Source organism: Euprymna scolopes, chromosome 6, assembly GCF_053919585.1.
Source record: "Euprymna scolopes isolate OS-2025 chromosome 6, ASM5391958v1, whole genome shotgun sequence".
NCBI lineage: Eukaryota > Metazoa > Mollusca > Cephalopoda > Sepiida > Sepiolidae > Euprymna > Euprymna scolopes.
Window position 1 is genome coordinate 60,082,000 of NC_136487.1, and position 17,250 is coordinate 60,099,249.

General features: G+C 32.3%; 1 protein-coding gene across 3 annotated transcripts in view; it reads right to left on the bottom strand.

The window, feature by feature from the left end:
• Positions 1-921: 921 nt before the first annotated feature.
• The window catches only part of LOC145277650 (uncharacterized), a 67,271-nt gene continuing 50,942 nt past the window's right edge, over positions 922-17,250 (bottom strand). For all 3 annotated transcript variants that reach the window (XM_080129247.1, XM_080129248.1, XM_080129246.1), the window contains exon 3: positions 922-4,147. In XM_080129247.1, coding sequence (XP_079985373.1) covers positions 1,086-4,147 — 3,062 coding nt within the window. In that variant the 3' untranslated portion in view covers positions 922-1,085. The remainder of the gene's footprint in view (positions 4,148-17,250) is intronic.

Consider the following 17,250-nt stretch of genomic DNA (forward strand, 5'->3'; position numbering starts at 1 on the left):
TGGATTATCCAGATGACTGTTTCTCAGTTATTCTTACAATATTTCGGTCAATGTAACCTTCAACCTTTTTCCACATGCCTTGTGTCAAACTTGGAAATCTGCACAGAATTTTTAACACATTTTAAAAGTGCTTTTTCAAATTTGAAAAAGAAAAAAAAATCAGAGTAGCTTGCTCTCATTCAATCAGTCATGACTTGACAGAAGTAATTTGTAATTGCATTCTTAATATCTTCTGTACCAAGGACTGAACCTTTAATCCCAAGAAAACTGTCACTTAGAACTCATTAAACTCAACATTTTTATCCGCTGTGCAAAAGAACCTTGGGAAATATTTAAAAATGAGGACAATAGTCCAAATAATCCAAAGCTAATGTTTTCATAAATATATTAATGATGTACTGAAAAAAATAACAGCAATTTTCCAGAATAGCTTACAAAGCAAAAAAGGTGAAAAAATAAATATACATTAAATAAATGTTATCAAAAGCAAGCCAAGTTATTCTTCTTCATATCTGGATAATTTTTTTGTGTTTTAACTAATTTTAAAGTGATTTTTTTACTTAAAAATAAAGATAGTGTAAAGCCTGTCAAGTTAAAACAAAATGGTTGTCTTATTCGAGCCATAATTGAGCCTCAATAATCGCTCAAAAATTAAACAAAATACTGATAAAAACATATTCAATATCATTACATTTTTGCAGAACTGATGACATTTATTGGATGTATTTCTATCAGTATTTTGTTTAATTTTCGATTTTTGAGCGATTATTGAAGCTCAACTATGGCTCCAATGAGGCAACCATCTGGTTTTAACTCAACAGCCTTTATTTTTAAATAAAAAACACTTTAAAATAAGTTAAAGTATAAAAAAACTTATCCAGGTAGATTAAAGCGCAACTTAGCTTGCCTTCTTTGGTAACATTTATTTTTGTGTATTTATTTTTTCTTTGTTGGTAATTCTAAAAAATCACCCCAAAAATTAAAAAAAAGGATTCAGTTGTGGATTTTCATTTTGCTTATAATGATAAAAAAAAAAAAAATTTGAATGGTATTTATGAAATGGTGAGTAAATAAACAGGTAACAGTTACGGATGACACAAGTCTATATGAGATGCCAGTTCACGGCTGGTAAAAAACGATGACCCACAACATTCAAATAAGAATTCAGATGCACCAAAGCTGTCGACTGTCTGCAGAAGAGTACACTGCAAAGAACGTCTTCGAATCACTACTCGTTTGTTTGGCCCTTGATCAGCACTATGGCTGTCTACTGAGACTACATTTGAATAAACAGCATTAGGAAGCATCGGAATTGTATTATGAGTTGTTACATTACCAGCAACTCCTGTTATCCGCAGTCCAAGCGCACTATCGGACGACTGTTGACCCCCGTATTCGTCATCATTTGCCACAACTTCTTTTTTTATTTTCAATTCGGGACAAAAGTTTATTGTCTCTTCATTTGTTGTTTTCGGCTCTGGCACAGTAGTCACCTGAGAACACACTGGTTTTTGATCTTGCACGATAGGCATCGGTAGCAGATTGCCGATAAAAACTTGATTGTTCCCCAGATGTGTAAACACAGGCATCGTGTTGCCATAAATGGTTAGCGGAACCGTCATGTTGTTTGTGGGATCCATATTAGTAATGGGGAAAAACGTGGTCATCCCTGGAACTGATGGAGGCACACACAGAGTGTTTGGTGCTATGACCGGAAATGGCAAAGTAGGATATGATGATGATGCTCCTGCTTCTGTTGGTGTTGTTGTTGTTGTAGTTGTTGTTGCCATTGCCGCTGGAGATGATACAGCAGTTTGTGGGTTACCAAGAAGTTTACTCAATTGGATTGGTTCCGTGTGAACATTACACTCTTCAGACTTAATTTGGCACGTATTTCCGCTCTCTTTCTCGATACTATCAGAATTAACCGAAGTGTAATTGATTACATTATCAACTAACTCTTCACGCCAAGTTTTTGTTGGCACCGGCACACTGTCCCATTCCTTCTTGATTGCTGAAAAAACTGGCTTCTGATCATGTGGTGAAGATGTTGATGTTGTTGTTCTTGCCACACTCTCATGTCTCCTGCTGCAATTTTCAACCGGAATCTGCTGAATGTCCGTCTGTTCTTCATCCACCAGTTTTTTCGCTAACTTGCCATTATCATAAAGCCGCGGTATAAAGTCCTTGAACCGCAACCGTAAAAACTTCTTTTTCTGTAGTTCTTTATTCCAGTTTTTGGCTTCTACTGTCGTTTCTTCTTTTATTTTTTTATTCTTACTATTGTACTGGCGTTTAGTTTTCTGGAGATTCTTTTCACTTTCTTCAAGCTCATTATTGTTAGTATTAGTATAATTTTTATTATTGATATCATTGTTTTTATTTTTAATAGAAGCAGTAGTATTAGCAATAGTAGAAGTATTTACTGTATCATTAACCTTGTCATTGTTAGTTTCAGCACTTATAGCATTACAATTATTTTTATTATCAATAATATTACTTATATTAGTAGTAATAGTATTTAGATTATTATCATTAATCTTGTTATTAGTAAAACTTGTTTTATTTTTCTCACTAAAATCCCCTTTCGTTATACTGCTTATACCTTTCGACAATTCACAAGTGACTGATCGAGATTTAGCTGGGTTGAAATTGGTCTGAGATAAAGTATTAGATGAAGTCACAACTGGTGACAGACTAGACGTTTTCCCTCCGGTCCACCCGGAAGTATCAAAATCTACACAGAAGTATTTCTGCGGTTTTTTATAGTTTCTCTTTGGAACACATCGGACCGGTTTCAAGGGAAGCTCAGAGTCTGGCTTTAGTTTTTCCGGAACAAAATTAGATTTTATCGACAAATCCGTCTTAGGATCAGAACACTGATTATCTGTTGCTGGACTCTGAAGCTGAGGAAGAGATTCAGATGAATTAGGGGATTTACTTGTGCCAGAATCTTCATCTCCAACACGTGTCTTAGCAATCCCTTTGGTTGTTGTTTCTTTAAGCAACGTTTCACGATATGTTGTTTCCGAGTCTTTAGTTGACGATGTTTCAGAGAAATCCCTGGCAGATTCCTTAGCTGAATTAGTATCACTGGGTTCGTCTTTCATGGAACACTGGACAATGGTTTTGGGGGAACCAACACGCTGCATTGATTTAAAATTGCCTAAAAAATTTGGATCATCATCGTCATTCGACAGGAATATAATCCTTTCTTGTTGGTGAAATGTTTCAGATGAAAGATCATCAGTTTTTTCGAGGTTATCTGATTTTTTAACATTCTCCACAAGAATATCCTTTTCTTTTTGAATATCCACGCCATCCACCATTGGTGCAGCTGTACTGGTTTCTGGACATAATGAAGAAACAGGTTCAGCCGGATCTTCTTTAACCAATTTATTGATGATAACATCTGCCTGGAGCTTCAAGAAGCCTGATGAAAAATTTAAGTTTTCATTAGGATTTTGAACCTTTGACAGGAAAGGAGGGTCTTCCATTTTTAACGGAGCCCCTAAAGATTCATCACCATCTGTTGCAGAGGTAGGCGAGATATTCTGTGGACTTAACATTGGAGGTGAAAGATCAGAAACTCCTAATTCCTGACCACTAGAAATAGTTTCTGTGGCAGGCTGTGTTTTGACACAGTTTGTTTTCGAAGAATTAGCATCAGAAATTTCTTGTGGGCTTTCAGAAGAATCTATAGTTTTAAAGGACTTTCTAACTTTCTTTGAACAATTAGTTTTTTCTGGGGTCGGCTCCTTCGAACAACAGGGTGTTTGTAGAGTCGGCTCCTTTGAACAACGGGGTGTTTCAGGAGTCGTTTTTTTCAAACAACGGGGCATTTCAGGAGTCAGTTCCTTTGAACAATGGGGCATTTCTGAAGTCACCTTCTTTGAACAATGGATCGTTTCTGCGATCACCTTCTTCGAACAATGGCCCATTTCCAAGGTCGGCTTCTTGCGGTTTATTCTAAGAAGATTGGTGGATTTACATTCAGATAGTTTGACAAATTTTTTATGGTCTTTGGATGATTTTTGTGCTACGGTGTGGTTAGGATTTACGACATTATCGTTGTGGATTGAAGTCACTTTCTTGGTAGACTGGTCATTGTGGTTCCTGTCTGCACTTTTAAGTCGAAGAATTTTACCTGTAAAAAAAAAAAAAGAAGAGAAAAACAATTTTATTTAACAAGAAAAACATTTCTAAAATAAAATTATCAATAAATAGATTTAAACAAATCTTGAATCTAATTTTAGTCAAACATTCTAAAAATTGATTTTAGCTTAAAAACTAACATCAGATTTTCCATTTCTTTTTTTTTTTTTATTAGGTAGAGAAACACTGTCTGTGGAAGACTATAAACACCTCTTTCAGATTGAGCAATGGGGAAAGTGATATTAGGTCATGTTTCTAGGGCTATAACTGCCACTAATCTCTGTCCACAATGTTTTAACTAACTATTACTAGCAACAATAAAAAATCTTGTAAAAAAAATAAAAAGAGTACTCTTTAGGGGTGACAACTTTTATATAAAAGCATAAACATAGTGTCCATAACCTCTTAACTATCAGTCGTAGATGAGTAATATACACACACACACACATGATTGAGCATATTGAGAAGTGATATACAAATTACCATTGGCGTATGAAGCGATGCTCTTTGTGTAAACAAAGAGAGCTTAGGCACTATTTGGCTGCTGCTATGCGTGCAGTGAATTAACAATGTTTTGACATTGTCCAAATACCTAAGGTCAATTTGTTTACACAAAGAGCATCGCTTCATACGCCAATGGCAATTTGTATATCACTTCCTAATATGCTCAACCCAAGATAGGGAGCATCATAGTCATCCACATACAGTACTGTTTCATTATTTCACAGCTCAGTAATGCGGCTGGACAAGCAACTACCTCAAGCCAGGATTGAAACCTGACCGCCCAAATGACAGTCGGAGCTTCTAACCGTTGCGCTATTCGGCTGCTATTATGCGGGCAGTGAATTAACAATGTTTTGATATTGTCCAAATACCTAAGTTCAATTTGTTTACACAAAGAGCATTCTAAGTGTTTCCTTATCTATTAAACACTATTTTATTTATTTTTTTTTTATATTGGATCTATTATTCAGATTTATTGGTTATGTGGGCTGCAGAATATTGGAATTATCTCCCTCAGATTTTATTTGAATTATCTCCCTTGGACTTATTTTGCCCAACATTAGAGAGCATTCTCCTATCCGAGGTTCTCGTTCTACACCTGTGAGGAATTAGCACTTTTTTCTGATTTGGCGTTCAGAGCCATCATTTATGTCATGTTTCTAGGGCTATAACTTCCACTAATCTCTGCCCACACCGTTTTAGATGTTACTACATTGTAATCGCTCCATTAATTCATACAATAGGTCTATCAACTTACTTCATCATATAAAGATACATAACAATCTCAATATGATCAAGAAAAACGAGTTTCTCGGGTTAGAGATAGAAAGAATGCGTGAGCAATGTATGAACAGATGTGATTTACTTGGTTTTATGTTCATGCGAGTCTGTATGACTGCTATCAGAAAACATAATTTAAAGGCAAAGTTTACTAGGGTTTCAGAAGGCAATTTTCAGGTGACATTACTCATGCAAAACTAACAAATATTTTATACCTTGCCTTTACATTTTGCGTATTGCGTTATATTGGATAACATGTAAACTATGTGAGAAGAGAAAAGAATAATAGTGAAGAAACAGTTGGCATTTATTCTTGCATAAACAGATTTTAAAAGACAAACATGGTCGTTGTCATCATTAGGCATACGTTTCTTTCCAGATGAACGGTTTATTGGATGAAATTACACATATCTGAAGACATTACAGAAACAAAGAACAAGGTACACAATAACACACGAGAATGTGGTAAAACTACAGACATAATTACTATTATGCTATGGTTTAGTAAAGACAACCACAATGATATAATTAACAAAAATGTTAATTATATTCATTGTGGCTATCTTTATCATTACCGTCCTGCTAAACCACAACATAATAGTAATTATTAGGGTTATGACAACAGAATATTCTTATCATTGTTTTGACTTTCAAGTATATATCCGACACAATTATAGACAATTAATCAACTGAGAACCACATAACTATATAAAAGCATATATCAACGGATACACACTCGAGAGTCAAAACGATGAAAAGAATATGCTGTTGTCATAGCCCTAGTAATTATGTCTATAGTTTGCGTACCTTTATTTGTTTCTGTAATCTCTCCAGATATGTGTAATTTTATTCAGTAAACTGTTCATCTGGGAAGAAATGTATATCTACATAAACCCAGCAGTTTTTTTTTCATTTTTCCTTTTTTGTCGTTTTTTTCTTTTTTTCATTATTGTCCTTTTCGCTTTCTTCTAAAATCCATGTTAGCCATGATAACACGACACACAAGATGATAGCCTCCTGTAAAGTGAAGATATTCCCGAACATTAAAAGCCACAATATAAAATATTCATTGGACTTTACAAATGTATTATTTGTAGAACGTAAACACAATGAATGCCCTGGAAAAGTCACTTCTGATTAATTATAAGAAAAACTATAGTTGAAAAAACAAATTTTTTCTTATAATTAATCACAAGTGACTTTTCCAGGGCATTCATTGTCAAGCCCAAGTATCAGTTACTTTTTTGTTTTTTGTACTGTTAAATGTTTTGCAACGATTTTAGCATCCCAAATTCTCAGATGAAAAAAAAATAATGGATCTCTTAGCAAAATGGAATTATCTCCCTCAGACCCGTAACAAATTATCCAAAAGCGCCCCTCTGCCAGCTGCTAATGCTACCTCAACTGTTCTACATCTACTAATCCAAAACTTTCATTCATTCTTTCAACATATCCATAACATCAACATTAATTTTGCACACATCTCTCCATAGTGTCCAGATTTAATCTTCGTCTGCGGTCATCAGATTTAAGCCTGTCTTTAACACTCACATTATACGCCCATCATATAATTGTCATATCAACACATTTCTTCAACGTTCAGTCCTGGTTTTATTTCCATACATCATCACACTCATACATGTATACATGCCCAATAAACTATCAACCGTGGTAACGCTCTGCTTGTTAGTAATGATAGAAGTTTGCTGAACAACTCCACTCACTCCTGCTTCTTACAATGATACTAGAACCTACTCCTCCCTGTGCTCAAATTGTATCACCAAGGTAATAAAATTTCTCAAAAATCTCAATAGCTTCATCATCTTCATATATCCCTCTCCATTAATCAGACTTTTTTGCACACAAACTGGTTATCAACTCTAACCTGTAATTCCACCACACTTCCTGTGTACCTAATGCTTACAGTTTAAATTTAATAATTTCGACGTGATGTCTCATGCTGAGCATAGTAGAGTTAAAATCGATTTAGTACTGCATATAAAATCTGAAGAAAAACACCTTTTTATATGAGCAAATAAGCTAGTATTATCGGCTTTTTTCCTAAATGACATGTTTGATTGGATCAACGTTAGTCACTAAAAAACAGAATCAGAAGTAGGTTCAATGAAAAGTAAAGTCTTTAAATGACTTCTACAAAAATAATTTAAATTAAAATATTTTTTTAAATATTTGCTTCCAAACATAATGCTTGCGTTATTACACACAAAAAAAGCTGATACACTCTTTCATACTTATGTTGTCAAATTTATGCGGAAAGAAAGATGGGTTTGTTTAACAATATATCAACCATCTGGGGATTATTTAATCCGGAATAAAGTTGCAAAATATTGGTATGATAATTATTTATCTTTCTAGAAAACGTTACTCTATGAAGGAAACGTTTATAGTTTGTTAAAAATCCTTTATCATAAGAAAGAGGATCTCTTTCAATGGAACATCCACAGCTAATCGAAACAGGAACAAACAGAGCAAGACATTTCATTCCTAAATGCTGACATACTTCTATCAAACGTCAGAGTACCAGTTCACAGACGACAAACTCTTGCTAAACATTACTTATAAGACTGCTCATTCATCAAACTCATATTCAGAATTAAAAACATGACTCCATGGTAGTATTATTTTGACAAGCCACAGTCAAATAAACAGATAACCAGCCAATCAGCATAAGCTGCTTATTTTAAAAGCTAGATACAAAAAAAACTTCATTTCCTTTTCACAATAAATGTCGTCTTCCTATTTCTAGATTGAGGCAAAGCATTTTGCTTTTCTTTTTTTATTATTCATATTTCAAAAATCTACATCACTGACTCTTTTGGGTCTCTTATTAAAAAATAATTACTCTTTATTATTTAAAAAAAATTAGTTATTGACAAAATATAATTTATCAAAATGAAATTATAAAATAAGACATATAAAGAGAAGAAAAATCCTCCTCCTCCTCCCAAAACATCACTACAACTAACCCCAAGTTTAAATGGCAAAGCCCCACTCCTCACCCTACAACAAAAACAGGCCTACACCAAACAGAGACTGTTTATCTAGTGATCAATTTGTAGCTGAATCTCCCTTTCCAATATATATATATATATATATAGGGCGTCCAAAAAGTCACTGAAGGGTTTTGAACTTCAAGAGATTCTTGATATCTTTCTGTAATTTTAACACAATCTAAGACATTGGGAAATTTTTTTGAAAAAAATGCAAAATTCAAACAATATTTATGACAAATAACGTCTTTCCAATGTTGCCCATTTTCAGCTTCGCATATTTGTGCTCTTTCCAAAATATTATTCATGACAGATTTCAGAATCTCTGGATTGCGATAAAAATCCCTTATTTCATTCCTGATGTTTTCCTTCAATTCTTGCAGAGTTTTTGGTTTGTTAACAAAAATATACCCATAAGCAAAAGATTTTGAATTGTGTTGTGACTTGGGTTATCTCTTACATGAAAATGCCGTCAATAAGCTCTTTGAGTCAAGATAATAGACCCCTGATTTTGATAAAACAATTTCACAACTTGCGTACGTTGTTCAATGCTATACTTGTCCATAATTAATTTCAAAAAATATTATCTGTAAAATATTTGAAATAGAGAAAAATAACCATTAATGGTAAAATGCCAAAGATTTTTAATCATTCAGTGACTTTTTATACACCCTGTATATATATATATATATATATATATATATATATATATATATATATATATATTAATTTTAAATTGACTCCTTCCTCCATATAAAACCACAAGTGTAAAAAAAAAAAAAAAAAGTACACGGAATGTATCCTCCAGAGACACAAAAAAAATTGGTTTGGTTGTTTTTGTTTTACAGCATATCAACCCTTTTCAGGTTATTTAATGCCGAATCCAGTGATTTTGAAGAAAAAATTTTTAATAGAATATATTTGTTCTTTTTCAAGCCAGTTTCTATTCAACCTATAGTTGGAACCCTAACATGTACTACCACTCTGAGTCAGAGTGAACCTGGGAGCAATGGCAATAAAAGGGTAGCTCCACACTCCCCAAAGCCCACAAGCTGGGGCTTCATCATTGGATACAGTTTAAGGTCATATCCAGGACCAAAAAAATTGGTTATCTACACTAAAAAGGATGGTATGTCTTGGAACTATACGATTATTTAACATTAAATTTATGTTAAATTGATCCCCCATTCTCAATTCTAAATTTGGGGGGGGGGGCAGGTTTTGGCAGATGCTCACATATAATCAATATTAATATAATAAAAGTACCCTTCTCATGGGGAATATTTAGCTGAGGGTGCTAATCTACAATAATAGTTTGTTTTTATTTTGCTAAATTACACTTTTTAGTAGTATTTTCAAAGTAAAATTTAATTATTATATCATTTGGTCATTAAATAATTAATTGAAACAAAGTGTCAGTTTTGGTTTATGTAAAAGAATTTTAATCTTTATAAATAAAATTATTGAATTAAATTGTTACAAAACTATAATTTTGTTAAGGTAATGTTATAATCTTTATTTATAAAATTATTGGATGTAAATAGCTTCCAAAAAACATTCAATACATGACAATGTGCTAAGAAATTTAAAGATAGAAATTACTTTTATTCAACAGTTTGAATGCTTTCAAATTTCAAAAGATAACAAAGAAAAGATTTAAATAGCTGATTTGTTGACGGACAAATCCAAATGCATTCAGATAATTTAATTTTAATAATTATAGAACTCTATGGACCATCTGAGAATCTTTGCTTGCTTGAATCTTCCTTATTTCTTTAATTATAAAACTCTGATCTGTCCGGGTATCCTTGCTTGCTTAAATCTTGTAATAAATAATCTTACCACAAATTCTTCATAAGTTTGGATTTTGGTTTCTATTCTAGCTTTCAAAGAAGATATATATTTTTTTACATTTGAAATCATTATTAGATATTAGATACAATATAATATATAATAACCAATAGAGAACTGACACTATAATGATATACATATAAAATCTGTATAAATTAAAACATTACATTTAAGCATATTTTATGACCGAGCAAGATCAGACACCTCTACTAGTATTTTAATTATTTTTTTTTTTTAGTTTAAAATAGAATAAGTTCTTTGAAAGCATCTTTGAAGAATTTAAAATTTAAAAAATAACGAAAATGCTTAAGTAACCATGAATAAGATTCAAATACATTTTATTAAAAAAAAATCATTCTATTTTTCAACTTTTTGTCTTAAATTTTTTGGCTAAATCATCCTTCGTCAGAGACTGAATTTGTTTCATAACAGTGAAGCTATATCTTTTTTGTAATAGTCTGTTTCTTCTTATTGTCATTGAAATGTCCGCCTGTTGTCACTGAAGCGGTTAAGAAATGTCTCATTCTATATAGAACTCATAAACATGCATTGTTACCTATAGATTATTTAAAGTAGAAGAAAGTATGTCAGGATACTTTCAAAGTATGTTTTCCAATTTAAATAAACTACTTTTAGGTTTCTAAATTATTTAGATGGGGATGGCTAATAGTACTAGCTTATTTACTAACATAAAGTGTTGTTTTTGTTTTCAGATCTTATATGTCTTATATGTAATACTAAATTGATTTTAACTCCAATATGTTCAGCATGTCATAATATTCGAAAAATATAGAATTCTTATCGCCTTTTCAAAAAACCACAAATAAGATTCAAATATGTTTTATTAAAAATCATTTTATTTATTGAGATTGTCGAACTGACTTCCTCATCTTGGTTGTTATATTCACAACGTTTCGGCCGTTTTGCCCTCTGGCCTTCATCAGGTGTTTTGTATCGAACTGGGGAACCGTTTGTTAGGAGTCTCGAACCCAACCCTTTATTATTATTACGGGGGTACCTGGGACATAGTTGCTGATTCTGTTTTCAATGTTACTTTTCACTACCTTCGTTCAGGATTGAACTCAGCACCTTTGGGTAGCTGTAAACTTTGATACAACGTCTAGGACAATTCTTAGTTGGTTTTTGCTAATGTTAAACCTATGTTGTTATTCAAGGTTTTCTCTCTCTATTAGGTGTCCAAATTGCATTCAGCTCTACACTTGGTTTGCTCAGTAGGTTGTTATGTCCAAGCATGTGAGCTGTTTAAACGGGGAAAAACGGCTCACTATGCGCTAATGCGCTGAGCTGCCTACAGTCAGCATATTAACGAGTTTGTATTCTCTTAAAAATAGTAAACTGAAGGTTGTCAAATTTATGTGGAAAGTTTTGTTTGTTTAACAACATATCAACCATCTGTGGATTATTTAATCCTGAATAAAGTTGTAAAATATTGGTATGATAATTATTTATATTCTTGGAAAATATTGCTCTATGAAGGAAATTTCTCATCACTCAAGAACAGGAAAATGGAGCATGCCAAAGAAGCATCCCACCAGTGACATTATTCCCAGAAAATAGTCTTTGACATTCTTTGTTCTCAACACGATTGACTCTTAGTCACTTTCTAGTATCTATTTGAGAAGAAAATAAGGTCTTGATTTTTGAAAAATCATATTGAATAATATGGCTGGAGATGAACTTATAGATATTAGGCTATGATATGACCAGTCGATTAATTGGATTAAGCCTCTCCTGTGTAGACAGAGTAAAAGAATGACTAAATAATCAAAATCCCATTCTAAGGTATTTTGGGTTGCCACCCATAGCCTATCGGTGGCCCCATTTTGGGGAGAGGGGGTATCTCTTTGCGTTGGGTTGCAGTCAGTTAATTTGTGCCCAGACAACAGGGCGATGGAGAAAAAGAGTGGGGGGGCTAATTATTGGGATTTATTGTTTATAAGAAATTTTATTTAGACTTTAAAATGGTTTCCTTATTTTTATGTCGAGCAAACACAAATGTTACTAAAACCAAAGAATTATGCTTTGAAAATAATTTTATACATATTTTAATTTTTGTAAATAAATCGTTTCTATAACTTGCTAAGACTTCTTTTCCATTCAACTTTCTTTTTTCGATCATGCTGACAACATGAAAATAAACCAATTTTAAAAAAATGTTTGTTTTTTCTATTAATATGTATTACTAAATTGATTTTTAACTCAGTACATTCAGCATGTTATAATCTTTTAAAAAATATCTTTTCACAGACTGCATATCACTTTAAAAAAAAAAAAAAAGAAATTGGAGTACCACCTAATTTCATGTCTGTCAATTTCATTCATATTCATTATTTTATCCAATACTAGCATGGACAAAAGATATGCTTAAATATATTTTCATTGATGCAGATTTCGTATTTATTATTATAGTCAATTTTTTTTATTGATTATTGTACCCAATATATAATAGTAATTTAAAAAATTAATTAAAAAAAAAATGACTTTGGTGCCACCAGCAAGAATAGAAACAAAAACATTTAGCACTCCAACCTTACTCATTATCATTTTAGCTATCAGATGGATAAGAAATACTTTAAAATTAACTAACTTTAACATATAAACGTATATTTGTGCATGTATACAAAAAAAAAACATTTTAAATCGAATTCTTACAAGTTCCAATTTTTTAAAATTTGTACCCCTTAGCAGCTATTTTTACCAGTTATTGATCTATAAAACAACGGCCCACAAAATAACGTGCCGCTCTGCAAACTTGCATTTCGGAGGAAATGCACTTTGACAAAAAAAAAAAAAAAAAAAAAAAAGGAGCCAGACAGACGTAGTGAGTTTTAGAAATTATATTTTTTTAAATAGTTTCAAGAATAATAATTCAATTACCTCCCCAGCCAGCACGTGGATAAATTTAACACGAAATCAGTTTAAATTTACATTGTAAACATGGCTCCACTAGTTTAATCAAAGACTAAAAGTAATTATTTTTAATTTAATAAAGTGCGTTGAGAAGAGACGAAGTCTGAACAATGTTCACGAGAGAGAGAGAGAGAGAGAGAGGAAAGAGACCAAAACAAGGGAGGTAACTAAGTTGTCGCCATCTGAGGAAGAAATAAAAATGGCGTCGATTATTATTCTTCCTTTTTCTTGCTCGATTCAAACGAAATCTATAAAAAAAAATACTAAAAAATGAACGACTGAGCATATTGTCCATGGATTCATCTTTAAAATCTGAGGAGTCCAGTTTTATTTTAAAAAAGTAAATAAAATAAAACAAAAGTTTCTTTGTTATTTTCACTTTTTCAGCCTTCACGTGTATGTTTTTCTCGCACAACTACGAGAAGTGATTTGAATAATTTATTTTTTGTTTGTTTTTATTGTTATGCTAATGTTTATTAAAATAAAAAATACAATAGCGTAAAATTGCAAGAAAACTTAAAATCCTACTTTTAAAAAATAATTACAAATTAAACCCACCACAATGCATTTCGGCTTCTTAAAAAAAAAAAAATTAAAAACAGCCATTTTAATATTTTGCTGACACGGTTTTTACTTTTAAAGAAAATAAATTAATTAAAATAGTACTTAAAAATAATTTAGTAAAAAATAAAAAAAATAAAATAAATGCCTTGTTAAAAAAAAAAGGAACAAAAATAAATCAAATCAATGCCTGTATAGCAGGTGATAACAAGGGACGTTATAAGGCTTTAAAAATATTGAGTTGCTTCCCTTGCATCGTAAATATTTTAAATTTAGAGTATTTGTTTCATGATAGTGAGAAATGTTTTTAACCACTGAAAAAAATAGGTAAACTCGTATCATAGTAATTTTCCTCCTTTGAACAGTAAGCTATTTATATTATATTCATCAAAATTATTTAATTACAATTGTCGCTTATTGCAATCTCTTCTTTTTATGCAATACTTCGAATTAACAACTCCTGATGTAATATACTGGTTTTCTTTTCTCTCTTTACTAGCATTTCAGCCCGGCATTGCCCGGGTGTTTGGAGGTGTGTGTTGAAAAAAAAAGTGGTAGTAGGAAGGCAGGCTCGAACCCGTACTGTGAAGGAGGAAAATAACGGGAAAAAACATGACATCTTTGCTGTTACGACCACCGCCAAACCGGAAGTGACGTAGATTTAAATTAAGGCTAGACAATCGAAAATATCGGCGAAAAAAGTGACGCCTCTCTGTTGAAAAGTGCCCAGTTGAGGGTAAAGAAATTAATGTTTTTAGCCAATTTTTCGTCTGAAGGGTCGAGCTTCAAAACATTACTGAGCTTATGAAAATCCGTCGCCTCTGTCGAAAGTTTTAGGCAAACATAGAAACATACATACATACATTTATATGTTGGTAGCTCAAATTTTCGACCCAAACCGATTAAAAAGCTTACCCTATCTCTGAATATCCTTTATGTAAAATTTCAAATGTTTAGACCAGAAACTGTCTGAGTAATTTGGTAGAGACCGTAGACGTCAAATTTTTTTTAACTTTGACCCCTATTATGACCCCTTAACATTTATTGTTTTAGGCTCAAACCAAGTTATTAAGTTAGATCCATGTCCAAGGAACCTATATCTAAAATTTCAAGTGTTTATACCCAAAATTTGCGGAGTTTGGTAGAGTTCTCAAAGGTTAAAATCGTTGAACTTTGACCCCTTAACAGCCAAATTTCTGGCCGAAAACGGATTACAAAGATTTTCCCAAATCTCAGTACCCTGTATATTAAATTTCGAGTCTGTAGACTGAAAATTGACAGAGTTATTGCGTAGGGAAATGTACACACACACACACACATACACACAGAAAGACACGTTCACTTTTATAGATATATAGATTGCTCTCATCATTAACTTTTGCCAAAAAAAGGTAATAATTATGCAAGCTGTAGCAACGAGGTTTGTTTATTAATGCCAAATAAAACATAGCGGCAAAATTCAAAAAAGTATGGAAGCACATAAAAACTTCTACAGGCGTATCTGAAAATGACGTCAAGTGGCTGGAGGGAGAGGAGGAGGGACAAAACCGACTGGTTTCCCTTTTCTTTTTTTTTTTCAGAGTCGTGCATTTATACATAGTGAACGTTTGTATAATTTTCACCATTTTTTTTTTCAATCATTTTTTGTGTTCCTGCTTTAAATTAAAAAAAAAAATTTTTTTTTCAAGATTATATAAAAATTATGTTATGCTGAAAGTTACACTATCATCCACGCAAGGAAAATATTAGAATCTTACATATAACGATTACGCTAAAACAGTAACCTTAAAAAAAAGAAGAAAGAAATATTTTTTGCAATTAAATTTTTTGTATGTGAAATTATTACATAAACAATGCTTAATTCACTAATTTTTCTTCAAGTTATATCGATTTCGTTAATACGGACTTTAGGGGCATTTTTTGTAATGTTCCTGTAAAAATTAATTTTTTTTTTTTGTAATTGTTACAATTTACAAGGCTTTATTTTCATAAAAAAAGCAAAAATAAATTCATTCATTTTTTTTTACTACTGAAAACCATAATTTTAGTAAAGGTATTTTTTGTTTAAACAAAATAATACATTTTCATTAAGATTCAAATAAAAATAATGGGTTCATTATATTTTATGATCATTATTTGATAAAGACTGAAAATTTCATTAAAATTGGTTCATTTCCTGATTTTTGGTGAATTTTTAAGGTAAGGGAGGGGTCAAAATGTTTATACATTTTGAACATCAGCATTCATTTTTATGTACCTAATTATTAGGTAATAGAGCCAAGGGAAATCCCAGAAGTGCCTGCAAGCATGTGACATAAGGGTCAGAAAGTGAGACTGAAAAGTCAGTCTCCCCTCTGATGCTGTAAAAGATGCTTGAGCAGCCCGATAAGCATTTTACGGTAGAGGTGCTCCAGGCGATTAGCAATAAACTAATCTCTTCTCAAAGAAAGAAGGCAAAGTCTAGAACTGCGCAGGACCAGTAATACACTGTAATCAACAGGGAAAAATTATTACAAGAATGATCTGGACTTTGTCGATTTTAGAGCTCAAGGGAAAAAATCCCCAATGACATATTGCAGAGAAAGATAGGAAAATACATAAGACTCAAGATGTATTATTTTGACAGGGAAACCAATGTAGTGTGTGTATTTCAATAAACTGTTAACAACCTTGTTACCTAATCAGTTTTTTGGAGTGTGTGGGGAGAGGTTCCTTGTTTACTTAGTTTCTATTTCAAACAAAGTTGGGAAGAAGACAAAAAGAAAATGCAAACTTTGACGAAGAAAACTAAAATTGACACTTCCGCATTTACTGACCTGTGGTTTCCATGAAGTTTCTCAGGTGTGCTCGGCCGCGAACGGAAATCACCAGAAGCGGCCGATCACGAAATGTTAAGTCGCTATGAGAAAATTATGATAAACAGGAAAAACATGGAAATACAATAAATAAAATTACAAACATGTATCTAACCCAATCCAACTCTAACCCTAACCTGCGTGATTAAAGAAGTAATTTCTTTTTCATAAAAACGTTGCCTTCATATATTCGTAGTAGCTAAAAATAGACGGATCGTTCGTTAAAAATTGAGGAACACTCAGTCAACCTTCTCTAGTTATTCCCATCAGTGGTCAAACACACCGAAGAGACCTTGTGGAAATCACAGGTCGGTAAATGCAGAAGCACTCGAATATTAATTATTTCACGTGTTCACTACAACATTGAATAAGGATCATATGACGATTGCTTTGTAAATAAAAATAACTGGTTACAATAAAAATTAAATCTGCACTAGCAAAACCTGTGGAAATTCCACAGTTGTATGTTCATCTGTTGTATATTGCTCTGTGCATTTTTCTATCCAATGGATGTCTAGTGCAAACAGACACCATTATCATATTGTACCACACTTGTTCAAACTAAAACCTACTCATCTATTTTAGTTAATGTAATACCAGAA